General features: G+C 42.5%; 1 protein-coding gene across 3 annotated transcripts in view; it reads left to right on the top strand.

Moving 5' to 3' along the window:
- LOC134587997 (sodium channel subunit beta-4-like) overlaps positions 1-26,225 on the top strand; it is a 39,967-nt gene extending 13,742 nt beyond the window's left edge. For 2 of the 3 annotated variants that reach the window (XM_063444244.1, XM_063444241.1), the window contains exons 2-5: positions 1,258-1,644; positions 15,112-15,207; positions 15,333-15,360; positions 26,122-26,225. In XM_063444244.1, the coding sequence (XP_063300314.1) occupies positions 1,258-1,644; positions 15,112-15,207; positions 15,333-15,360; positions 26,122-26,224 (614 nt within the window). In that variant the 3' untranslated portion in view covers position 26,225. Of the gene's footprint in view, positions 1-1,257; positions 1,645-15,111; positions 15,208-15,332; positions 15,361-23,891; positions 23,962-26,121 lie in introns of all 3 variants that reach the window. The other variant, XM_063444243.1, reaches the window with a different exon arrangement.
- The last annotated feature ends 1,166 nt before the right edge of the window (positions 26,226-27,391 follow it).

Below are 27,391 nucleotides of genomic sequence, written 5' to 3'. Positions count from 1 at the left end.
TTTCTATTTAAAGGGATAGTTTAGACATCATTAGGCACCATAACAACTTCTTCTAAATAAAATTATTATGGTGCCACAAGGCAACCAGGGACACTTACCTTCAGGGGTTAAATGATTTTCGAACAGTTTAATCCCAAGGTTGCCTCCATCACTGATCACAGCGCCCCCTCCAGGTGGCAATGCGGTGTTTGACATTTTCAAATTCAGGCAGCATGGAGTGCTGCCGAGCAGGGACGCCACTGATTGGCTGAGAGCAGTCAGCTGACACTCTCAAACAATGACTCCACATTCCCAAAACTGGCTTGGAAAAGGTACTCAGCTTCTGAGATTTCAGAACCCAGATGTCCCCTGGAGGGGGTAACCGAGATCGGTGCTGTTAACAACTTTGGGGTTAAACAGTTTGAAAATAGTTTAATCTCTGAAGGTAAGAATGCAGCCAGATAAAGTTGTTTTGGTGCCAGTAGTGTTTCTTTAATGATGTAAATTACTTTTAATAGGCTCCAAAATAAACTAAACTGAAGCATAAGAAGACCATAAGCAAGAGATATTTGGCAATCTCGACTGAATTGTGTGTTGGCCACCGCCCCTCTTAAATTTTAAAAATTGTAGCTTCATCAGCTGTTTTTTTCTGCATCCCCCACACTCCTAGGGTGTCTCTCCTGACTCACGTTAAGCCCTGCATGTCTCTTCTTAATCCCTCATACATTTTGTGTGTGTGCTTAGCCAACTTGCCCCCTTGTGTCTCGTTCTCCTTTTGTATTTTCCCAATTACACTGTTACTCATAGTCTCCCCTCATCTCCGTGACACCCTGTGTGTGTTTACCTTTACTATCCCTTCCTTGATATACCACTACCAGTGGTACTTGCATACCCAATCTAGAAAAAAAAATCTTGATCGGTTCACAATCTTTCTTGATGCCTACAGCAAACAAACTTGTTCAGATTCATTTAACACATTTTTTAAGTTGCATGTCTGTCAGATATTGTGTTGGTTCCAGGGAATTTTGAAGACTTGACAAAGGAATATAGGAAATTTTTCCAATGTTTTGAAGTCACATATTTTTACATTTTTTATTTTAACCAAAATGTGTGACTTCCATGTCAACTCTACATAATATCCAGTTTAGCTAATGAGATTGTGTTCTTTGTCATTGTATTATCAAAGTTGGAAGCCTATTATAAGCAGTAAAGTGTCAAGGTTAACATATGTATGCAACATAAGTGTACAGTTCATGAACGCACTCCAATGTATTACAGGTCAAATATCTGCCTGTTCCATGCCTGAAAGCCAGGGCATGACAGCTCTTCTGGGTTCCACCATTTTGCTTCCCTGCAACTTTCTTCCAGATTATCCGGATTACAACACACAGGTCAACAATTCCATTGTATGGATTAGAAATGAGAGTGACTACTTGGTGGAAATCACTCTCTCAGGTATCAGCAAATTTTGGAGAAACCACGCTGCAAGCTTTGAGACTTTCCCTCTAATGGCTGCAAAAGGAAACTTTTCTCTGCTCCTAAAAAACACTCGAATGGAGGATGCAGGGAGTTACCATTGTAAGTTATTCAATGGAATCGACTGTATAGTGGAAAATAAAGCAACTAAGCTGGATGTGGTGCATAACCTGGAAGGAATACAGAACCGTAAGTAGATGCTGAGGGAATCAATGATATGGCTGCAAAGATAATGACCCCACTCAATTATCTTGTATTCCACGGCAGCAGAAGAAAAAAAAATACTATCTATTTAGAACACCTAGCTCTAAACAACCCAGCTCTATAGCTAATTGTTGTATGCCTTGTTTTGTAACAAAATGTGTAATATGTTACTGTACGAAACATTTTAATTGTGTTTTTACACTGTGATTGTGGACAAGCTTTGACATCCCAATCACCACTTCCCATTAGCTTTATCTTATCGACAAACTGACAATGTTTTTTCTAAGATACTTGATTTTAATCAATATTAAAATGTTGTCATGAGTGATGACGTACTGCTAATTCTTGAAACAAAATAAAATGCTTCAGTAAGTAAATTTGAACACTGGCTGATTGTTTTAATTAAGTTATGTCAAATATTTAGACACCTATCTAGCATACCAATATTAAGAGGTGTGAGATCAAGATGAGGAGGCTTGCCCATTGAAGAGGTGCATCAACCTAGTATCAAGCATTCCAGGCTGACCGGCATCCTGTCTGGCCTGCCCACCAATTCAGAACCTTGCAGAGCATCCGTTCACAACACAAACTTAATTTTGTTGAACAGGAATCCGAAATCTGGACCGTTTGGAGGTCTGGTCCACGTAGAAGGCCATAGAAACTCACCAACCAGTTTGACAATAGTAAAAGGGACAACTGCCAGTGGGGTCAGTTACCAAGGTATTTTGTACTAGATGCTAGTACAAGCCCCACATTCCCCACTCCAGATTTCTCTTGTGGCTTGGCTGTGTGGACCCTGGTGGAATTTTAACTACCCCCTTTCTTCTACCAGGCCTCATAAATACAGGGACACTGTAGGCATGTAATCACATAAAATTGCATATGATGCCTGGAGTCCCTTGGCATGGTCCCTCTATTCAGTTTTAAACCATTTTCAAGAATGTTTAACACTGAATGAGGATTGCTGGAATCCCACTGACCCACCCAGGACCGGTGCTAGGATTTTTAGTTACACAGGCGAAGATGCATTTTGGTGCCACCTACCCTCGTTCAAAATAAGGTTCATACAAACACAGAAATAATCATACAGACATACAGACACAGACAGAGACATACATGCAGGCATATAGACATCATGGCGGCGGGCACCTGGTCGCAGGGATGTGACCCCTGCGACCGCGGTATGTACGCCAGTGCATGCAGATGCACACACAATTAAAGGACCACTACAGACACCCAGATCACATCAGCTCAATGAAGTGGTCTGGGTGTCAGGTCCCTCTAGGTTTAACCCTGCAGCTGAAAACATAGCAGTTTCAGAGAAACTGCTATGTTTCACCGAGGGTTAATCCAGCCTCTAGTGGATGTCTCACTGACAGCCGCTAGAGGAGCTTCCGCTATTCTAAAACACTGAACGTCCATAGGAAAGCATTGAGTAATGCTTTCCTATGGGCAGTTTGAATGCATGCGCGGCAAGAGCATTCGGAGCTGAGAGGCGGAGGGATCCCCAGCGCCAAGGGAGTCCGGCGCTAGAGAAAGGTAAGTGCTGAAGACACACACACACTCTCACGAACAGATGCATACACACCAGCTAACAGACACACACATTTACTGACAGACATACTCAGCGACAGACATACATACACACTCACTTACAAAACATTCACTCTCACTGACAAACACACACTCACTAACAGACATCAAACAGACTCACTAATACACACACAAACACACTCAGTAAGAGACACACAGTAACACACTCACTGACACTCACTAGCAGACACACTAGCAGACACACACTGACACTCACTAGCAGACACACTAGCAGACACACACTGACACTCACTAGCAGACACACTAGCAGACACACACTGACACTCACTAGCAGACACACTAGCAGACACACACTGACACTCACTAGCAGACACACACTGACACTCACTAGCAGACACACACTGACACTCACTAGCAGACACACACACTGACACTAGCAGACACACACACTGACACTCACTAGCAGACACACACACACACACACTAACACTAACACATGTTTTTTTTTTTTATTTAATCCCCCAGCCTCCTTACCTTTTTGGAGTGCTGAAGCGATTCCCTGGGGTCCAGTGGTGCTGCTGGGCTCCTTGGCTGGCTGGCTCCCTGTCTCCCTTGGTGGCTGGCTGTCTCCCGGGCTGGCGGGCTGGCGGGCAGGCGGGCGGGCGCGAGGTAGCACTCTCCCATGTGTGCTTCCTCTTCAGCTCCCTCACGCACCGCGTAGGGATGCCGGCGCCGGAAGATGACGTCATCTTCCGGCTCCGGTATCAGTATGCGGCGCGCGAGGGAGCTGAAGAGGAAGCACACATGGGAGAGTGCTCCCTCGCGCGCCCGCAGAACCGGGCGCTCGGCCACGCTACAAAAGGTCGTCGGTTGGAGGGGAGCGCAGTGCGCTTCCCTCCTTCCGGTCAGCCTGATTTTGCGCCCCCAGGGCCGGTGCGCCCTAAGGCGGCCGCCTGGGCCGCCTTATGGTAGCGCCGGCCCTGGACCCACCTCTAAACTCTTCATTAGTCATGCCAATAACATCATAACATCAATGGGCAGCTGTGAGTACTGAAATAGATCAGCTGGCACTCGTGGTCAATCACAGCCACCCATTGCTGCTCAGGCTAGTGCTTCCTAATTAGCCTGAGCAGCACAGGGACTTTGTTTAGCATTAAAGATGAACAGTTCATTGAGAAGAAGCAGTTAGAGTGCCTACAATGTCCCTTTAATAAGGTTTGGCAAAGGAAAGAGTAAGGTAAGCTTCTATAAGTAACAAAAAAGACAGTTAAACAGGAGAAAAGGGGAATGCCTATGAAGTGCAAATGAAAAGAAAAAAAAAATAATGGTTAAAACAGAATACCTTCATTGCCTTTGATTTGATTTACTAGCCAACCAATCAGAGCTCTCTTATTCATTTTGTCCCAGGCTTTGCAATCGCTGACATAGCATGGGAAAGCCTATATAAGTTGTGATGAAAGTTGTCAGGGCTCCGCGGGCGGCAGTGAGGGGAGGCTGCAATCCTCTCGCAGCACACACCCTCGGTCCGTCGCCGCCCGCGGTCCCCTCTCCCCTTACCGATAAGCGAGCGGCGTCCTCTCCTCTTGATACGCCGCTCGCGTCCTCCTCTCCTCCTCCCAGCGGCAGCATGTCTAACGCTGCACGCTGGGAGCCGGCACTATTATCTAAGCGCCGGGGTCACTCACGTGACCCGGCGTTAAAGCTACAGTGCAACAAACACAGTGGGGGGTATAGATATCCCCCACGTGTGTTTGTTAATACTGATTGGTGGTTAGCCAATCAGGATTCAGGCTAGGATTTAAATACTTACCTTTCCTGTCTTTCTGTGCCCTGTTGTGGTCTTTGCTTCATAGTATTGATTGTGAACGTGTGCTTTCTGGTTACGTACTCTCTGGCTTGTTATACTGACTTTGTGACTTTCTCCTACCCTTTGACCTCGGCTTGTTTCTCGTTATTCTGTTTTCTGGTTCACCTTACTCGGCTTATCTCCTGACTATTCTGTGTGTGCTTAGCCCGGCCACTCTAAGGACCGGTACTGCACACTTTCTGTGTGTGTGTGTCTGTGTGTGTGTTAGCGTGTTGGGTTCCCCGGAATCATGACAAAAGTAACCTTGCCATGCGCTCCTGGAGGAGCCTGCTTGACAGCCTCTTGCCCCAGGACTATGGGCCCTGTAAAAGCCATATGAAAAGACTTAGTTTGTGCCATTTTCCCATGCTATTTGGGAATTGAACAGACGCACAAACTATGGACCACCCGGGAGCTTGTAAAGCTCTATCTTCACCTCTTAACGATTTTAACCGCAGTGTTCTAATTGTTCGTCTGGGTGGCCGCAGTTCGTATGAATGACCACGAGGCGGCGACCATCTTGTTTCCGCGAATGCAGGCACCGGTGTTTGGTCATTGAGTTCATGTAACTGAAATCAGACACTGAAACTCCCGAACACTGCTGGACTTCCATCATCGCCTGCGTTCGGTTCTATACAACGTAGAAGTGACTAGGTTCGGTAGTTTGTTCGTTTTTCAACTACCGAACTTGACCGACCCATACCACTTTTCCCCTGGAACTATTTTGGGCAGGAGCCTCATGTGCGGTCGGTCAAATTATGACTTCCATGAAAAACCCGAACCCTTGAACCGATCTGGGTGATTTTTGGATATGTTGGTCAACCAAATCAGGGCTGTCAGGGGATGTGACTGGAAAATGTGTGTTTTCTGTGCCTGGAGATAATTTAGTTTGTACAGTTTCTGACTCAATTATCTCTCAGGTACAGGGTAGGGATTACCTTGCTGTTTTGTGTAAGAAACCCCTTGCATGGGGTTTGCATAAAAGGCCATGTGTGGCCTCTAATAAACAGATGACTTCCCAGCATGAAGCCTTGGCTCATGTGTGGGGGGGATTGCTATACTGCTCTTTAGATTACTATACCTGCTATACTCTCTTGGAGGAGAGGTCTTCCCACTGGAAGCTGGATCTAGGTGTTGGTCTAGGGTGGGAAGGGACGGCGAGACCCCAACCAAGTTGCAGCGACAAAAGGGGGCTACAGTGGTTATGGTGTCCGGTGCGGTGCTTATGGTACACAGTGAGCACTAGGAAGCGTGATTGGTGGAGGTACCCAGTTGGTGTGCCAGGCGGTCCACCACAAAAGTGTTTTCCCCCATTCAGCACTCAGTTGAGAGCGAGCACCCCACAGGTGAAGATGGATGATTTTTTTTTTTTTTTTTATTCTTTCTTTATTACAAGGCAAGACATCACAGGTATTAGAAAACAATAGGAAATAACAAAATATTATGGAATACAATGTCATATATAAGAACACTGATAATAGTAACAGGCAAGGTAGTTATGCAAAGGAGAGCAACAGTAGAGACTGTCTTGAAATTTTCATAATGAATAAATGTTCTTTAGCCATAGCCTGAAAGTTGTAGATGTTTATGGTGATTCACCTTGTTTATTTAAGTTTAAGTAAACAAAAAATCGATTGTTCCCCATACACCAATCGAGCTAATATAGCACCCGTGTTCGTTGAAATGTAGGGCATGTACTCTTATCCAATAAACCTGCTATCTCCAATCTAACATACGAGGCCCCCTGTATAGGTGGTCCAGCCAACCCCGCATCATCAGTAAGGGCTATCGAACCCACCGCATCTAAAGTATGTGCGTCGGTATCCTATGCGCGAATTGGGTAAGGCTGTCCAAGGAGGGAACTTGGTAAAGAGGAATATGTGGTGTAAATGGAGATGATCGTAGAAAAGATAGAAAGAGATAGAATAGAGAAGAAGGAGGATTGTCTATGGGGGAGGGAGAGGGAATGGGGATGGGAGGGGAGAGTACAATATACTGCCAGCCAACAATCATGATGGATAGTTCCTGTGGACTAGATTCAATATAGCTATGGGTGGTGGCAAAGATCAAGGTGCCCAAGGCACGGGCCATAGGTTAAGACCGACCCATCGGGGTCCCGAGAGGTCCATCACAGGAGGTCAGATTGAGAGAGTAGAACTGAGCTAAGGATATAACATCAGAGGCGGGGGCACGGGGAAAGATCCCATCTTTCCGGCCCCTTAGTCGCCTACTCCGCTATCTACCCATGGGGCCCAGACCCTGTCAAACTTTTTGAGGGTGCCTCTGACCCGCGCCGTTAGCTTATCCATGAGGAAAGCATCTTTGATCTTCTGAATAACAACATCAAGCGGGGGAGTCTCATTATGTAGCCACACTTGGGCAAGGGCTCTTCTGGCTGCTAAGTTCACCTTGTGTAATAAATTTTGTTCCATCCTGGACCAGTCGTCCATAGATCTGGCCAGAAGGAATACCCAGGGGTCTAGTTTAACCTCTTTATCAAAGATGTCCTTCAAAAGCCCCGCCACTAGTTTCCAAAATTTTTGTGCCTCAGGACAATCCCACCACATGTGTAGGTATGTCCCCTTCTGAACACATCCTCTCCAACATAAATCTGTGGCCAATTTGTGCATCTTATATAATTTCACCGGAGTGGAGTACCACCTAAAGATTTTTTTATATGCTTGTTCCTGCATGGAGACACATATAGACGAAGTGGCCGCAGCCTCCCAGATCTCCTGCCAATCGATACCTTCCAGTTCCTCGCCTAAGTCAGCTTCCCATTGAGATATGTAAGTGAGCTCCCCCCATTCTGTCGTACTCGTGCTTAAGTGAGTATATAATATGGAGATGAGACTCCTAGGGATCCGTTCTTTAAGGCATATAGTTTCAAAGTAGGTAAGCGGCCTCAGGGCACTGATCTTAATCGAAGGGGTCTGGATGAAATCCCGAATCTGGAGGTAGCGGAAAAAATCGGCGGGGCGTAGTGTAGCCCTGGTTTTCAGTTCCTCGAACGATATAAGGGAGCCACCTTCATACAAGTGGCAAAGACATTGTACCCTTGTGCTTTCGATACTCTTAAAATCATTAGCATCTAGTCACTGGGTAAAAGCTGTATTTCTCAAAAAAGGAACTGGGGTGAGAGTCGGGGTGACAGACCGTACTTAGTCGAGGAAGCATCCCAAAGTCTCAGGGAATTCGCAATAGCCGGACATTCGATGCGAGTCGATGGCCTATGGTCCTTAGGGACCCAAATCAAAAATTGGGGCAAGTCGGGTTCCATGAGAGACGATTCTAAGTCTACCCACCGCCTCTCTTCCGGAGGCGAATGCCATAGAGCTACTTGTGATAGCTGAGCTGCCAGATAGTAAAAGTATAGATTTGGGAGGCCCAAACCCCCCCTTGTCTTAGCCCTATAGAGAACGTTTCGGGAAACCCTTTGTTTCTTATTTTGCCAAATAAATTTCCCTATCGCCTGCTGGAGCACACCTAGGTCAGACTTGGTCAATTTGACCGGGAGGGCTTGGAACAGGAACAGAATTCCGGGGAGCACGTTCATTTTCACCGAATGGATTCTACCAATCCAAGAAATCGGTTTATCCAGCCATTTCTCCATATCGGTGATCAGGGTGCGAATCAAGGGTGTATAGTTTTGTGCATATAGACGAGCAGGATCCGCCGTCAACCAAACCCCTAGGTATTTGACATGGTCTCTCGCTATACTAATCTGGTAAGTATCACCTATGAAGATTATGTCAGGTTCGGTCATGCAGAGAGGGAGTGCGCTAGATTTAGGCATGTTCACCTTGTAGCCGGCCAGCCCGCCGTAGGCATCAAGGACATTCGCCAGTGCCCCCATTGACCTAATCGGAAGATGGATGATTTTTTATTGCGGCGCTGTTTTAATTTTTTTACAGTGCTTTCTTTTTTTTTTTGAATGCCCATTTTAAATGTTTTATTTATTCTTTTTACGGTTGTTTCTGGCATTATGGATTTTAATGTGACCTTTTTGGGGGCCAAAGATAAGAAGAATTAGAAAGAAGTCTTCTGATGGTAAGTATAATTTTGTTTTGAACAGGTATTAGTTTAATTGTCCCCCTTCTCACTATTGTTAGGGTGAGTGGGGTAGGTAAGAAATTTATTTTTATTAGGGTGTGGCTAGGGGATTTAAGATCCCAGTCAGGGGCGGGCTGGGTCGGGGGGCAGGGAGGCAATTGCCCCCCAGGCCGCCCGAAATTCTTTTAGGACCGGCCGCGGCGGGCCGGCCCTTTAAATGCTGCAGCCGCCGAGCGCTCTGTAAAGAGCGCTCAGACGGCTGCAGCAGCTTTTCCCTCCCTCCCCTCCCCTGTAGGTGGCCGAGCTGCACTCCGGTCCGCGGTCCCGGCCGGAGTGATAGGAAGGTGCACACTCAGTGTGCACTTCCTGTCAGTACGGCCGGGTACAGGAAACAGAAACTCCTGTTCCGCGCGGAACAGGAGTTTCTGTTTCCTGTACCCGGCCGGACTGACAGGAAGGTGCACACTGAGCACCTTCCTATCACTCCGGCCGGGACCGCGGACCGGAGTGCAGCTCGGCCACCTACAGGGGGGAGAGTAAGAAGAGGGGAGGGGGGGGAGAGTAAAAAGAGGGGGGGGGAGAGTAAAAAAGGGGAGGGGGGAGAGTAAAAAGAGGGGAGGGGGGAGAGTAAGAAGAGGGGAGGGAGGGGGGGAGAGTAAGAAGAGGGGAGGGAGGGGGGAGAGTAAGAAGAGGGGAGGGGGGGAGAGTAAAAAGAGGGGAGGGGGGAGAGTAAAAAGAGGGGAGGGGGGGAGAGTAAAAAGAGGGGAGGGGGAGAGTAAAAAAGAGGGGAGGGGGGAGAGTAAAAAGGGGAGGGGAGAGAGTAAGGGGAGGGAGGGGGGGAGAGTAAGAAGAGGGGAGGGAGGGGAGAAGAGTAAGAAGAGGGGAGGGGGAGAGAGTAAGAAGAGGGGAGGGGGAGAGAGTAAGAAGAGGGGGGAGAGTAAGAAGAGGGGAGGGGGGAGAGTAAGAAGAAGGGGGGAGTAAGAAGAGGGGAGGGGGGAGTAAGAAAAGGGGAGGGGGAGTAAGAAGAGGGAAGAGAGGGAGTAAGAAGAGGGAAGAGGGGGAGTAAGAAGAAGGGGGAAGTAAGAAGGAGGGGAGATAAGAAAAAGAGGGGGGTAAGAAGAGGGGAGGGGGGAGTAAGAAAAGGGGAGGGGGAGTAAGAAGAGGGGAGGGGGGAGTAAGAGGGGCGGGGGGAGTAAGAAGAGGGAAGAGAGGGAGTAAGAAGAGGGAAGAGGGGGAGTAAGAAGAAGGGGGAAGTAAGAAGGAGGGGAGATAAGAAAAAGAGGGGGGTAAGAAGAAGAAGGGGGAGTAAGAACAAGAGTGGGGAGTAATTAGAAAAAGGGGGTAAGAAGAAGAAGGGGGAGTAAGAAGAAGAAGGGGGAGTAAGAAGAAGAAGGGGGAGTAAGAAGAAGAGGGGGGAGTAAAAAGAAGGGGGGTAAGAAGAAGAAGGGGGGTAAGAAGAAGGGGGGTAAGAAGAAGGAAGGGGTAAGAAGAAGAAGGAGGATAAGAAGAAGGGGGGGTAATAAGAAGAAGGGGGTAAGAAGAACAAGGGGGGAGTAAGAAGAACACAGGGAGGAGGGGGGGGTAAGAAGAACACAGGGAGGGTGAGAACACACAGAGGGAGGAGTGAGAAGAACACAGGGAGGGTGGGGGGGGGGGATGAGAAGAGCACAGGGAGGGTGGGTGAGTGTGAGAAGAGACCGCTAGGGGAGGGTGGGGGAGAGGAGAGACCACTAAGGGGCAGGGGAGAGCTCTAAGGGACAGAAGGGACAGCTCTATAGGACAGGGGGCAAGACAGGGAGCTCTTTAACACTACGCGCACACACACACACACACACACACAATGCATCCCTATATATACACAGAAACACACAATGCATCCCTATACATACACAGAAACACACAATGCATCCCTATACATACACAGAAACACACAATGCATCCCTATACATACACAGAAACAGAACATGCTTCCCTTACACACAGAGAAACACACAATGCATCCATTACACACACACACACACACACACAATGCAACCCTTACACACAAAGACAATGCATCATTTGCACACATACACAGAAACATATAATGCAAACCCTTACACACACATGCAAACACACACACTGTTTTTCTTACATACACACAGAAACACAATGCATCTCTTACACTCAATGCACACACATACAGACACACACCTTGCATCCCTTATGCATACAAACACAGATTCACACAATGCATCCCTCACACACAACCAGAAACACATAATACATCCCTTATACACAAATACACACTGCTTCCACTACACACAAACACACTGCATCACCTGCACAAACTGGTATCCCTATACACTACATACCATAAGCACACATATTAGATAACACATAACACATCCCCTACACACTCCACTCCCTGTGAGCGAGCTCATGGGTGGGTGGAACATATAAGTGGACTTATGAGTGGGCCTTATGGGCATACTCACCGTCAGGCACTGGAGCCCAGACCTTGAGCTGTGTAAGAGGCCCCCAAAAAATGGAGCTGCTTCCAATTCTCCCAGAACGTTGAATTTTGTGACCACAGTTGCAAACAGCCTCCAGAGGTCCTGTTCTACACCAGACCAGTGGAGCCAAACTGCAGCCCATCATCACCCTCATCTAATTGTAAGTAGGCAATCTAGTATATTATTAGTGCCACTAATCTATAATTTACCTCACATTAAAGGGACACTATAGCTTAATGAAGTGGTTCTGGTGTCTATAGCTGGTCCCTGCAGGCTTTTTAATGTAAACACACACTGTGTGCAGCACTGGCGTTAGTTCATATGACAGATCATATGGGTGGGGCATTGTGATGTCACATGGGGGGGGGGGGGGGCGGCAAATTTATATTTTGTCTAGGGCGGCAAAAATCCTTGCACCGGCTCTGATCCTGGGCAGGTGCACCAGTCTACTGGTGACCCACAGGAGGGGAGTGCACTGATTGCACTGCACTCTCCTCCTGCCCAGACCCGTCTTGACCGCAGTGCAAGTGCCCTCTGCCCCTAATTTACAGTGGCTCACACTCACAACAAGCAGTGCCTGGAGCCCTTTGCAGAGATGGAAACAAAGAGGTTCTGCGGCAGCTGGCCATCCTGCAAGCATTACATTAAACAGCTGTTCCCCATGCAGCCACAGGTGGCATTGTGCTGGGAGACTGTGATTTCTCTTCACTTCCTCCCAGCCTACAGAGCAGCGCATGGGGGAGAGAGGAGGAGGCATGATTTAATCTTGAATAAATCCTCTAAGCAAACCTTTATAAATTTGGGGGGATCAGCTCTAGTTTCCACAGTTTATTGGTGTTTACTCTCATCTCTGTATTAATATTGAGGGATGTCTAAGTAGTAACATCAGTGTGTGTCAGCAGGGCCAGCCGTTGGGGTGGGCAAGCTGTGCGGTCACGCAGGGTGCCATGACAACAGAGGCTCCCGGCGGCCAACACAGCTCACAAGTTGGGTACACCAGCATATTTAATTTAAACGATTCGCTGGTGGTCCACTGGTGCGCACCAGCAGTAGGTGCAGTCAGATCATATCCTCTCCCTCGTGGTTCCGGCGCTCAGTTAGTGAGTCAGAGCACAGGCTCAGAGATTCTCAGCCTGTGCTCTGACAACATTGAAAGTCAGAGCCGTGAAGGAGCGGGTATGGCAAAGAGCTACTGATTAGCATAACATCAATATCCGTTATAAAACCAGAAAAAGGTGGGCATGGATGGTGAACTGATTTGGTGGCGCAATGGGCCACTTGACTGGTTTTGTCCCCCAGGCCTAAGGCTGCCAGCCCTCCCCTGATCCCAGTACACTCGGAAGGCCATACCATTAATTGGAGGGTGGGGGATTTGAAATATTGGCAACCACTGCCCCAATTTTATAATTAATTAGGGCCCCCATCGTGGGTGCAGGTCTAGGTCCTCACCCTTGGACAATGGGTGTTGGTTGAGGTAATGGGTGTTTGTTGAGGGGGGCAGTAGGTCCTCCTCCATGAATAGGGTTGCCACTTTTCCTATATATAAAAAAAAAAAATCGCCCACACTAATTTGCATAATTCATTATATATGCATGACATCACAAAGAGTAAAAAGCGAAAAAATGTATTACATTTGAAAGAGGAAAATTACCTAAGTTACTAGTATATTGCTTACAGTTTGTTTTGCTGTTTCCTGAATGCTAATTCAATGGACTCAGTGGCATTCTAGAATTGTGCCGTGAATGCCTGGGCTGAAAGGTAATGGAGGGAAGCTGGAGGAGGAGTCGCAACTTATTCCATGTTGCAGTAATGACGGAGTATGTTCCGTCAGTGCCATGTGCAGCAGTCAGCCGCAGAGGAGAGCCTGCCACCATCATACTAGCACTGTCATCTGACCTAAACTGCAGATGACTAAACTGCAAGGGATCTGCTGCAAGGGATCTTTGGAGCCAGTAAACATGTTACTGGACTCTGGCACCCCTGGTATCCTGAGTCTCAATATTGGAGGAGCACTTTTTTTCACTACAAAAAGAAAACATTTTTCTACATTACTAATATAATGCTTTACTTCTGTATAATACAGTAATTAAACATTTCTTTCTGACAGTATCACTTTTGCATATTCTTTACAGACAGGCAGCATACTGTTATGTTGCATTAATGTACACAGACACGCTACACAAATACACGCTACTCCTGCATTAATGCATAAAGACACAACACAAAAAATACTACTGCATTCATGCACACAAACACATCACACATATATACCCCTGCATTCAAGCAAACAGACACATCACACAAATATACCCCTGCATTCATGCACACTGATATACAATACACCTCAATATTCACACATACTGGAGTATAATACGCTTCTACATTCATGCACAGAGACACAAAATAGACTTCCATTCAATTTCACATACTCTACATTCTGTGTTGAGATCTTGAATTTACAACAAAAAAAAATACTTCAAAAACATAAAATCACTATATGTATTTAGTATCATGCTCTTTAAATCACTACTATTAGTTCTCAATTCAAACATTGGACATTAACTAAATTATCCTATGTAAAAAAATAATAAAATACACACACATATGAATTAAAGGGAAACTATATTCACCAGAACAACTACAGCTCATTGTATATGTTCTGGTGAATAGAATCATTCAGACATCCCAACTTGCAAAACCTCATTTCAGAGAGGTGGCTACACCCCCCACGCACCCTCTACATTATAGTAATATGAAGGTCTTATGAAGGAACTTTATTTCTACTTGGGACTAGCCCATATGTTTATTACATATAGATTATTGTGACACACTTAATAAAATACAAATAACCAAAACATGTCAGAAAACATACAGGGAATTATAATAACATAACAGCATATTTATAGAGGGATGGGGAATACAATATATTAAACACAAAATATCTCTCCTGTCTTTAGAAACGGCAATATGCACATCTACCTGAATATGCAAATGAGCAATCCTTTCTATTATTCAGGTAGTGCATGCAGTGGTTGCTAGATCCTTGCAACCAACAGGTGGCGCTGTACAGGCTCCACCGCCAAATCCACCTAGTTGATTGCAAGCATTAGCAAGACAGGAGAACACACTAGCATTTAACCCCCAAACAACTACATTACACACACACCCTGCACCCACAATGGACACATGGTGACTTAAACATAGGAATCATCCAGATACCTAATTGAATTGTCCATCTTAAGCTCTTGGTGATGGTGACTACCGTCACAGATATCACTACTTGTTACTTTCTCTGTCTGCAACGAGGTTGTGAATTAAAGGAGCCTTCTTATGTGAGCAAGTCACAAATTCCCAAGGACAATATGCTTAAGGTAAAACAGGTTGTATGACCACTTCTTGACATTACAGTGGCTTCTGTCCTTATATTGGGGTTAGAGTGCCAGAACAAGAGACCATACAATTTCCGAAGAGCCTGAGCAGACATACTTATTTATTGTTTTGCAGGTTACATGAATACTACTTTTATCATTGCGGTTGGAGTAGGATGTGGCTCAGTCATCATCATCATTATAATTGTCTCATCTCTTGTCCTTTATAGAGGTAATTAGTCTTATTTTTGATAGAATGAATAATTCAACACATAAACTATTAATCAAGATTTATGCATGAGAAACATAAAATACTGTTTGAGGAGCCAAAATAATTTTTTTTCTTCATATTTTCAGCCCGTAAAAAGCAACATGGCCAACAAAGGTAGGTTTATTTTTATTTAATAATTTGCTGGTGGCAACACTTAGTGGTCATTGTCAACAGGATCAGACTCTGTCAAATGTTTTTTAAAGAAGGGATAGAGAAAAATATAATTCTCTAAAACATTGTACACCAGTCTGTCCTGGGACGTGGTCAGGGTTATCCACTAAATTAGAATAAGAAAAAGACAGTTATATGTGAACCACTCTAGTTAGAAGAAACCAATAGAAAAGTCACAAGAAATAAAAAAAAAAAGTACAAAAATAAATCTCATATAATCTTTATTTCATATTACCGTATATAAAGTGATAATAATAGAGTAACCATGTGGGATGTACATGATCCCAAATGCTATCACTTTCAAATGATACGAGAGCATGCAGATGATTTACAGTGTAGTCCTAAATATTATAGGGCAGGGGTAGGCAACCTTTGGTACTCCAGATGTTAAGGACTACATCTACCTTGATGCTTTACCTGCATTATGGCTGTAAGAGTATTATGGGAGATGTAGTCCCTAATACTCCCTGCTATAGGGGTATATTTAGAGTCAAATAAAATAATACTGTTAATACTGCTGTTGTTGAATCAAACAGAATGAAATTATCATAAAAAAGGTATTTCCCAGCTATATTCACAACAGCATCACAATGGGTATATCCCACTCCCAACACCTACTGGACAGGTAATAAAGAACAAATTAATAAAAAAAAAACCATCATTCCCCTCCTCACCTGTCTGTGTTCCTGTCTAAATCCTAGGACAGGTAGCTTGTAGCTACGATTTTTTTTTGTGGTTTCCCTTTGGCCTCTCTGAATGTCTCAGGATACGACATATGCTGGAACAGTGACCACCAGGGGCTTGCAGTGACCCTCTATGGTTTCATCTGGTAATGGGCTTGTAGCCCTTCATCTCCTCTTCTTTGGATTTCATGTGAGGGCAAGGACTCTGGACATTGCCCTGTCTTTTATCCTTTAGGCCCATTTCTTGCATCTCCTTTCTACTTATTTTTCTTTGTATAAGCAGTCTGGTGTTCCTGCGCAACCACCATTTTGTTGGAATCTAATTGTATACTGTTCGTCTTCCCAGATGTCTCACAAAAGCCAGTAAGGTCACCCAAAATGTAAAGTTTATGTTTGGCGTACTTTTTTTTTTTTAAATTAATTTTTATTAGGAATGATCGACATCCTCAAATACAATAACAAACAGTGAGTAATAATCAGTATGCAAAGACACGTACAATCATAGTGTACAATATGATACAGCATTCAACAAACATTTTGAGTATAAAATTCTTAACAAAAATAAATATAACCCAGCAACTTCTTAACAAAATTACATTGGCTGCTAGAAGGGCCCTGGCTTAAAAGTGGCTTAAACCTACCACACCCTCCATGAATATAGTAATTTAAAAAATGTACGATAACTATATTATGGATAAACTGATTGCCCAAGTTCAAGGGTCTATGATGACCTTCTCCAAAGTTTTGGAACCATGGGAAACCTCTATTGGAAACTAATAGGGAAACCCTTGGGCTCCACAGTCGCTGCACCTACAGACCCCTTCCTCTCCCACACAGGGTCTAGAGCAAGCAGGTCAAACTCAAAGTCTAACACGGGCCAAATAAACAAGGTTTAAGTTTATGTGGGCCGCAAAAAAACAAATACAGTTTTCATAAATATGTAGGTTTATTTCGAAAAGTACAGTATAAAAAAAGATGCCTAACTGACACTGGATGTCCTCATGCTCGTAGGGCTTCAAAGTAAACAAAAGAGCAAATTTATTTTAAGTAAACGTGCATTTGCATATAATCAATGTTTCAGTCCAACTACCTTGACATATTAAGAAAAGTTTGGTAATGGGACTGAAATGGTGAATGTATGCTGTTGCACAGCTGTAAAAAAAAACAAATGACATTATAGTGTTGATTTTGAAATCTTATGAGTGGTGTTCTGCACTTTGGCTTGATGATCTCAGCCAATTCAATGCTTTTTCTTAGGAAAGCATTGGGAGGCTATTGTGCATGTGTGGCAAAAAGCTGTGCGGTCAATCAGCATCTCCATGGATAGCATTCAGCGCCTCCATGCAGACCCAATCTAGTACACTGCCCCCTCCCCCCCATTCTAATATTCTGCCCTCCCTCCCCAATTTAATACACTGTCCCCCCCCCCCAATTTAACACACTGCCCCCTCTCATCACTCTAATACACAGCCCTTCTTTTCACCACTCTAATACCCCATTCTTCCCCCAATTTAATGCACTTCTCTCCTCCCTCCCATAAATTAATACACTGCCACCCTTCCTCCCCCAAGTTAGTACACTGCCCCCTCCCATCACTCTAATTAATACACTGCCCCCTCCATCCCCCAATTTAATACACTACACAGGAAGGTCCCCCAAGCCCTTCTTAAGATGAGCCGCCCGTTCTCCAGTTCCAGCCCTGCTCTTCTCTGCTCAAGCAGGCCAGACCATACTCATGGCACTGTAAGCAGGATGGAAGGGGGAGGGGCTGGCCTGCTCTGATAGCAGACAGACAGCCACTCTGTGCTCTTGCGGCCGTGGGAAGTTTTACATGCTTGGTCTAAAGCAGGGGTTCCCAACCCAGTCCTCAAGTACCCTCACCGGTCCAGAATTTAGGGATTACCCAGTTGTGTCTAAAGTGTTTTATTTTTCTAATCCCTAAATCCTGGACCAGTAGGGGGTACTTGAGGACTGGGTTGGGAACTACTGGTCTAGAGGATGCTTGCTGTGCAGGAGCTGACCGGGGCCTTCAAACCCCTGACTCGTATCTTTCTTTCTTTATCTTTTCCCTTCCTTTCTTTTCTCTTCTATACCCCAACTATTAAAATCCTCAGGGACCGGGACAGAGGGACTTCCGCGTTCTTAGAACACTAAAAATGTGTTATACGCCGCTGGACATCCTCATGCTATGTGAGGACCTCCAGCGCTGCCGAAATCCTGATGGGAAAGCATTGAATAATGCTGGGGAGGTCTAATGCGCGTGTGCAGTCATTGCCGCACATACGCTTTAGGTCTCCCCCGCGTGGGAGGAGAGTAGGCAGGGCCTGACCAAGGGCTGAAGGACATTGGTAAGTCACTGAAGAGGTTTTAACCCCATCAGCAACTTGGGATGGGGAGTGGGAGGGAGAGGGGCACTGGAGAATCCCTTTAAATGTTTTGTATTTAAACCACAGTTTTACCATGCTGAGAGGTGTGATTATTACTGATACGAATAACTTCTTGGATATTCTGTAACCCTAATGTCAATAATGATCAGAATTGTCTACTTATCAAAACGCTTACCTCATCCACAATTTATGTACAATCTTTTATTATGTATGACATTCTAGACGGTTTATTCAACTTTCTGTTGCTTGATGTATTTGTTATGCCATACATTAACCCCTTAACGCCGTTACGGCGTTCTATGCCGTCGCGGCTTTAAAGGGCTTTAAAGCCGTTGCGGCGGCATAGAACGCCGTAACGGCTTGCAGCCCAGGAGGTCCGGCGGTACTCACCTCCGCCGCGATCCTCTTCTGGGGGGCTGCCTCAGAGCCCAGGCAGCCCCCCCACGGCAAATCAGGCCCCCGGGGGCCATGTGATCGCTCTCAAAGAGCGATCACATGGCCCCCTATAGCTGGCTGTGGATCTGCCAGCAGGGGGGCTGTCTGAATTATCAGACAGTCCCCCTGCTGGTGGGAAGAATTAAAAAAAATAATTAGACATGTGTAAAATTAAAATAAATGCATTTTTATATATATAATATATGTATATATATTATATATATAATATATATACATATTATATATATGTAACGTCATGCGTAATGTATTTTAATAGTAATATTAGTATATATATTAGTATTAAAATACACTTAGAGTGACGTTACATATATATAATATGTATATATATTTTATATATATAATAGATATATACACATATATTATATATATATACATATAATTACAATAATAAATAAATAAAATTATTAAATAAATAAATAAAATATTGAAACAAAATTTAAAATAAATTATATATTCATATGTAATTTTATTCTAACTGTATTTTGTTATTAAAAAATATATATTGGTAACAAAATACACTTAGAATGACATTCTATATATATCTATCTCTATATATAATACAAATAACCGCAAATATATTGAGAGAGATAAATACATATAATTACATAATAGATTACATTAGTATACACGTAGAATTTAAATACCTATAAATGCATATATATTAAAATTCTACGTGTATATTTAAGTAATCTTTTAACATAATTATGTCATTTGATTAATTAAAATTTGATTGACATGCCTGACAACACAGGGAGAAAGTGCAGAGAATTTAATTCGCAAGCACTATATTTGACCCTGTAACTCTCCAAGACATCATAAAACCTGTACATAGGCGGTACTGTTTTACTCAGGAGACTTCGCTGAACTCAAATATTACTGTTTAAAACTGGTAAATTATATTACAACGATGATATTTTAAGTAAAAGTTAAGTTTTTTGCATTTTTTTCAAACAAACGGCACTTTTATGGACTATATTATTGTTGTAATATGTTTTACTGTTTTAAAACACTAATATTTGTGTTTAGTGAAGTCTCCCGAGAATAACAGTACCCCCCATGTACAGGTTTTATGGTGTTTTGGAAAGTTAGAGAGTCACATATAAGGCTTGCATTTCATTTTTTTCACATTGAAATTTGCCAGATTAGTTATGTTGCCTTTGAGACCGTATGGTAGCCCAGGAATAAGAATTACCCCCATGATGGCATACCATTTGCAAAAGTAGACAACCCAAGGTATTGCAAATGGGGTATGTCCAGTCATTTTTAGTAGCCACTTAGTCACAAACACTGGCCAAATATTAGTTTTTTGCTTTTTTCACACAAAAACAAATATGAACGCTAACTTTGGCCAGTGTTTGTGACTAAGTGGCTACTAACAAAGACTAAACATACCCCACGTTCAATACCTTGGGTTGTCTACTTTTTCACATGGTATGCCATTATGGGGGTAATTCTCATTCCTGGGCTACCACACCGTCTCAAAGGTAACATTACTAATCTGGCAAATTTCAATTTAAAAATGGAACATTCTATATTTGACCCTGTAACTTTCCAAAACACCATAAAACCTGTTAATGGGGGGTACTGTTGTACTCGTGAGACATCGCTGATTACAAATATGTGCATTTTTGTGCAGTAAAACCTAACAGTATTATGACATTTACAGCTAAAATGTGAGGCGGAACTACAAATTTTTAAAAAAATTTAAAATTTCTCACAGTTTATTTTATTTTATTCATAATAAATTAGGTTTCATATATAAATATTTGATATGGAATGAAAGCCCTGTTTCTCCTGAACAAAATGATATATAATAAGTGTGGGTGCATTTAATATGAAAGATGGGAACTATGGGTGAACAGACATATAGCGCAAATACCAGTTTTTGTTTACGTTTTGTTTTGATCAGACCGTGCACTATTGACTCCATCCTGAAGGGGTTAACATAATGTCTCCTGCTGTCTGAGACAAAATAAAGAATGTAAAAAAAAAAACAATGAGCCACTTCCCACTCTAGTCACCTCACTCTATACATCATCTTACCCCTTCCTCCAAGAAGAGAAGCAATTGCATTGCGTATAGAAGAGTTTGGAGGAGCCATGATCTCTTGTGTAATAGTTGTTTCTCAACTTTGGAGTTTGGGATGGTCGATCGGATCGAGAGGTGGGGCTTTTACACGTAAGCCAGAACCTATCTGGTCATGTAAACAAAGTAAACTGTAATAAATTGCCTGTTTCACAGGACACCACCAGCCCACCCAACGCCCGTAGAGGTAGTGTGTGTGTGTATAGGTACGAGTAGTTGATGTCAAGTATGAGGATGTAAGATTTCCACATCTTGAGGAATGTTTTAGTTAAGGTTTAAGTATTAAGCCAATCCATTTAGAATATATTCCAGAGCTAAGGCTTGTTTTACAGTTACTGCTGCTATTATAGTAAAAAATCACTTGTGAGGTATGGAATTACCTGAAAGGGCCCCAGTAGCAGAAACCCAGAATTTAGGGCATTGCATTGGTGTTTAGGTACAGTTTAAACTCCCTCCAAATGGGCTTAATCAGTGTACACTCCCACAGCCAGTGGTATAAGTCTGCGTTATTATGTGTGCATTTAAAACAAGTCACTGAATCCTTTCTAGCCATTATATGGTGGCATTGATGGGAGTAATAGGTATAGTGCACGGAACATATCTCGATAGGAGACCATGGTTAGTAGTTCGCACTAAGTGTAGTGTGCAATACAAAGATCATCTGGGCTATTAGGAAAATGTGTCTTCCACTTCCCCAAGCCTTTCTGGATGTGTACCTCAAGAGTGTGTACAATTTTGATATGGAGTGAAAAGTAGGGTTTGACGTGTATAACAGAGTGTCTAAGGGGTTATCCCAATCAGCAGGCGTAAAGTGTTGAAATGAAAATATGCAAACTATGGGAAAAACTTAAGAGGATGTCATTCATAAGAAGGTTATGTGGTCTATGGAGGAGTCCGGGTCCAATCAAGTAAACAACCCATAAATTAGTGCACAATATCAATTAAAACAGTGCACAATATATCTCTTGCCAATAAAAAACAATCAACCACTAAATTGGAGTGCAATATCAATTAAAACAGTGTACAATTATCTTACAATATATATCATGCAAATAAATTCAAATTAAGGTGCATAATTAACCGCTTATTACTCATACAATAATGTTACATAGATTAAGTGCAAAAAAATTACAATAAATCTTATGAGTGATTTTCGAGAAATCTTCTGAGTGATTTAAAGAGTTAAAGATAACTAATATACTTGCACATTATTTTATTTGAGGAGCTCAAAGTTTTCAAAACAGAACCAGACATCCTAATGCAACTCTGTCATTTATCAAAAACTAAGGTAAAATTCTAATAAATAAAACTCACAAACATGGAGTGGTTGTAGTGCCACTCCAGACTGAATGGCTCAGGGAGTATCAGCCCTTTGTGAACATGGGATCCAATAGACTCACCACCCGAATGCTTAGTTTAAAATCTTTATTATATTCCAGAAAAAGTAAAAAAAAAAAAGTTGTGCATCACTGAAGGCAGAGTCAAAGATGCAAAGTCCAGCTACCTGCCTTCACATGAAACAATCTGGGGTGCACTCTAGGTGCTTGTCAGTCTGTTACTCCTGTTGGTCTCAGCAGCTTACTTGAGGGCGACAAGAAGTGAAGAGGCTGATAGTATATACTCAGTGAGATTTAACGCACTGTCAGCCTCTTCACTTCTTGTCGCCCTTTTCTGTATACTACGGCCAGCTGAGAAGTGAAGATCTGCACCCTCCTAACCTTTAAAATAACGCACTCGACCCAAAGTACCCTCAAAGACTTTTATTTATATATATATATACACACACATATATATATATATATATATCCACTATTCACTCATAGTTTGTGGCACAGCCCTACCGTACCCTTTGTGCTACCCATCTTTTAGGTCTTGACAAAGGCCTAAAAAAAGTTTCAGCTCTTTCTGAACTTACCAGGACTAGGTTGGCACTTAGGATTTATACTCTTTATTAAGGCAATTTAAAAATCAGAACTATTAGCAAAAAGTTTTGTCACTTAGAACATCCATTTGTACCTTGAAAGAGGTCCTTCTGAATATCTTCTGCAGCAATGTTATCCTTCGTGTTTCCCTGACTTACAGCCAAGGGTTTTCCAAGGCCAGGCATTCTCCTGTGAAGCCCCTTTCACCCTCATTCAGGAAGATAGCTATTCTACAGACTGATCCTGAGTTTAGTGATCTCCTCCTTTCATGTTCATCAGGATATTGTCCTACCTCCTCTTTTCCATAATTTTGCTACAGATGAAAAGAAATGGCATAACCTAGACTTGGCCACATCTCTTTCAGTATACTAGGATATCTTCAAAAACCTCTTGACAATTTTGTTCCCCATTCAGGAATTATTAAAGGCAAATCGTCTACTTTATTATTGATGAATTTTCTCAGGTATTGCCAGTGCATGCTGATCCAGGAATCTTCAGGTACCATCAGGACGTACACTACAAATGCTCTTTCTTTTTCATGGACTCCAGCCACAGGTGTCCCCATGGAGCAGATTTGCAGACCTGTCACATGGTTCTCTAAAGTTACCTTTTTCATATTCTACCATTCGGATCTCCTGGTCACTTGTGATGAAGGTTACAGGCAGAGTTTTCTTCATTCTGCTTTATCTTCAATATGAATTCAAGTGTGAATTTTGTATGCATTTGTTGCCCGGTATTTTTATAACTTTGGTATTATCTATACCGATTCTACCATGCATACAGCCAGGAAAACAGAAAATATATTCCATACTCACCATAACTTTCCATCATCATAGTCCAGTAGTTTTATAATCCCTTCCTTGTCTTTATGTGTGTGGGCTAGTTACCAGACAGGAAAGGAAGGCCTTATTTTTTTAATTTGTTTCTAGTTACCTGTCCAGGAGGTGCTTGGGGCATGGATATACCCACAGTGATGCTGCCATTGACTTTGACCAGGAAAATAAATCTATGGTAAGTATAGAATAAAAGAGTTAGGTACCCAAAACAATAGTCCAGTTTTCCTATCCAAATTGTATATATTTCAACCTGAGAGCAACTGATTTGCAGGTCTGTTATATCCCATTCTTCTAATCAGGTTACTCAAACTAGGTGACAAAAAAATAAAAGAAATACAAATAAAATATTCTACCACAAACAAAAGTACACACAACTACATAAAAACACGAATGGCTTAAAATGCACCCTTGTCAAGCACCTAAGTGGCTATGCTGAAGAGTCTACTGGACTTTCTAACCGTTTTCAAACTTGAGTAGAGTCCCAATGTGTTGGACCAGTTTCCTTTCCGGTCATCCTTGAAAATGCAGAGGCATTCAGTTGTGCTGGAGAACCTAATTTTCTGGAGCATTACTATGGGCGGCCAGTGAACACTGCTGCCTAATCAAATGCTTCTGCATTTGATAGGACATCAGAACATGAAGCCAGACTGGTGTCTGGAATACTCCCTTCAATTGTAAGACTGTTTGAAAACAATTTAAGACTTACAAGTAAGAAAAAGCAGGGAGTCCAGACACCATAACTATTTTACTAACAAAGTGGTTTTGGTGGCTGCAGTGTTCCTTTATATACGTTCCTTCAATTCAACCCCGCTTCAAAAGCAGTCAATTACCAGCTCAATTTTACTCTACATGTGTATTGTTAGCCTTCTCACTTCGAGCTAGAATGTGGAGAGGGTAGTTGACACATGGAATAGAGGTTAACACAGTGAGGGAGTTTAAGCATGCATGGGATATGCATAAGGCTATCCTAGACTTAAGATAAGATTAGGAATTAATGAAAGTATTTAGAAAATTGGGCAGACTAGATCGGCCGAATGGTTCTCATCTGCCGTCACAAACATATGTTTCTAATAGGTTAATATCACCTAAAGCATGTTATTTTTTTTTTCCGGGAGATTCCACATTTTTATTTAAAGTGTATACTAAATAGTTAACCAATAACATCATCAGCTAATTCAGACAAGGTAAAGTTAGGGCAAATACTGCAAAGTGGAGAAACAGAAGCATTGTTTCGTTACTCTATTTATCTGTGTACTTTCTCTATGTGGACTGCCAGGTGGACAGAGTGACAGGAAGTTAAGATGGTAGCGCCTAGTTTCAGGATACAGTGGTGTCGATGCAATTTTATATCTCCTATTTCACAAATAAGTATTAGTTAAAATCGAGTTAGCGACAGTTCCCTTTTAACAAGAGGTTTGGTGGATTACAGTTTGTTTTATCTTGTCATTTTTATCTGGTTGCTTGTGCTACCAATGGACAAATACTGGATATTTCTGTGGTTCCATCTGCAAAAAGTGAGAAGAATGAATCCAGTAGAAATTCTCAGTTTCAAAAATATGAAGAATAGATATTTTTATAGGAATCACATATAAGAATTTCTGATTTTAATGCAAATAGTGGACTATACTTAAATCGACACTATAGTCACCAGAACAACTACAGCATATTGAATTTGTTCTGGTAAATAGAATCATTACCTTCAGGCTTTTTGCTGTAAACACTGTCTTTTCAGAGATAACTTCACTGGCCACTCCTCAGATGGCTGTTAGAGATCCTTCCTGGGTCATGGCTGCCTAAAATCCATCCAAACATTCAGTATCTCCTCCCTCTGCATGCAGACACTGAACTTTCCTCATAGAGATACATTGATTCAATTCATCTCTATGAGGAGATGCTGATTGGCCAGAGCTGTGTTTGAATCATGCTGGCTCTGCCCCTGATCTGCCTCCTTGTCAGTCTCAGCCAAACCTATGGGGATGCATTGTGATTGGATCAGGCTACCACTTCTGATGATGTCAGCAGACTGCTTGTTTTTTTTTTTACAGTAAGATTTTGCTATATTTATGGAGGCATGAGGGGCCCAGGGTGGCTAGATGGTGGTGTTAACAATATAGGGTCAGGAATACATGCTTGTGTTCCTGACCCTATAGTGATCCTTTAATATAATTTGGTGGAAATGACCCCAAATCTGCTGGTTTTTGTCTTTCATAAACATATAAATTCCAAATACCACATTAGTGACCATAGAAAAAGAGAAAAAAAAGTTTGCATTTTTAAACAAATAATGCTCAGTAAGGAAGAATTTTGTAAAACTGTATTTCTATTTCTTCACCAGGCACCAGCATTCACTGGAAACAAATGAATGTGTTGACAATTCAACTGCACAGTCTGAAACACGATATAATCAAATTTATAAAAATATCATTTATAGGCATTAAGAACAGCTGCCACAATAAACAATTTTACAAGATGGTTGTACTGGTAATTGATCAACTGATTTAATTAAACAATACAATGCATGTCTTCCTGATTTTCCAACAATGAATGTATTTATGTAACATGAACAAATACATACATCTGGGCAATCCCAGTTGTTTAATGGTTTCTTGTTAACAGTCAGACTTTTATTTGGAGTTCAGAGAAAAAGAAAATGTTTCAGCACTATCCTGTGCCTTTCTCAAATCTTGATGAAAGCACAATATAGTGCCGAAACGTCTATTCTTTTGTACTCCAAATTTAACACTGCCTGTAAATAATACCATTGGGAGTTCCCAGACATATGTATTTGTTACAGTGGGATTGATTGGGAGTTGACCTTTCTGGTATGGAGCACCCAGGTGGGAGTATTACCCTAGTGAGTGTGTGCGTTGCCTTTTACACTCTGCAACTATATTTATGTAACAGACTTTATACAGCGAGTCAGACAAACAAAACAATTATAAAGTCTCTCCATACACAGTCACCAAAATGCTGATTATTCAACCAATGTATCACACCTCTGTCTCCGCTACACTGACTGGAACTCATTCAAGTTTGCAGAGTATTCTAAAAAGTGTTATGCATAATCTTTTTAGAAGATATGGGAATATCTGTTTAGGAGCTGCATGCTGCTGCCCCACTAATTCAGCAACCATTAGTGGGTAAGTATATTTATATAAGAAGAATCGTCAGGGCTGGTAATGGCAAGCTAACAATCCTGTTTAGTTATGCTTTCTTACAGACTATTCATTTAACCCCTTAAGGACCCATGACATGTGTGACATGTCATGATTCCCTTTTATTCCAGAAGTTTGGTCCTTAAGGGGTTAAAAAGATTTCTTAATTGCACAAGTCCATTTGTCTAGCAAATATCCTATCTGAAGTGGATGTTGATCTAATACAAAGAAAAAGGATTTAAATGGCACAATGGAATAATTATAAAATCAAATTGCACTTCCTTATACAGTACAAAATATCATATATTTGCACATATACACAATTATATCTGTAGAGCCCCAAGATGATATTACAAGTGTGTTAGGAAACTTTACAGGAGTCAAACATCTATAAGTTGGATCAAGGTTGGGGATTAGGTTTTGTTCATAAAAAACACACACACACACACA

Source organism: Pelobates fuscus, chromosome 1, assembly GCF_036172605.1.
Source record: "Pelobates fuscus isolate aPelFus1 chromosome 1, aPelFus1.pri, whole genome shotgun sequence".
NCBI classification, from domain to species: domain Eukaryota; kingdom Metazoa; phylum Chordata; class Amphibia; order Anura; family Pelobatidae; genus Pelobates; species Pelobates fuscus.
This window is presented reverse-complemented; position numbering and strand designations above follow the sequence as displayed.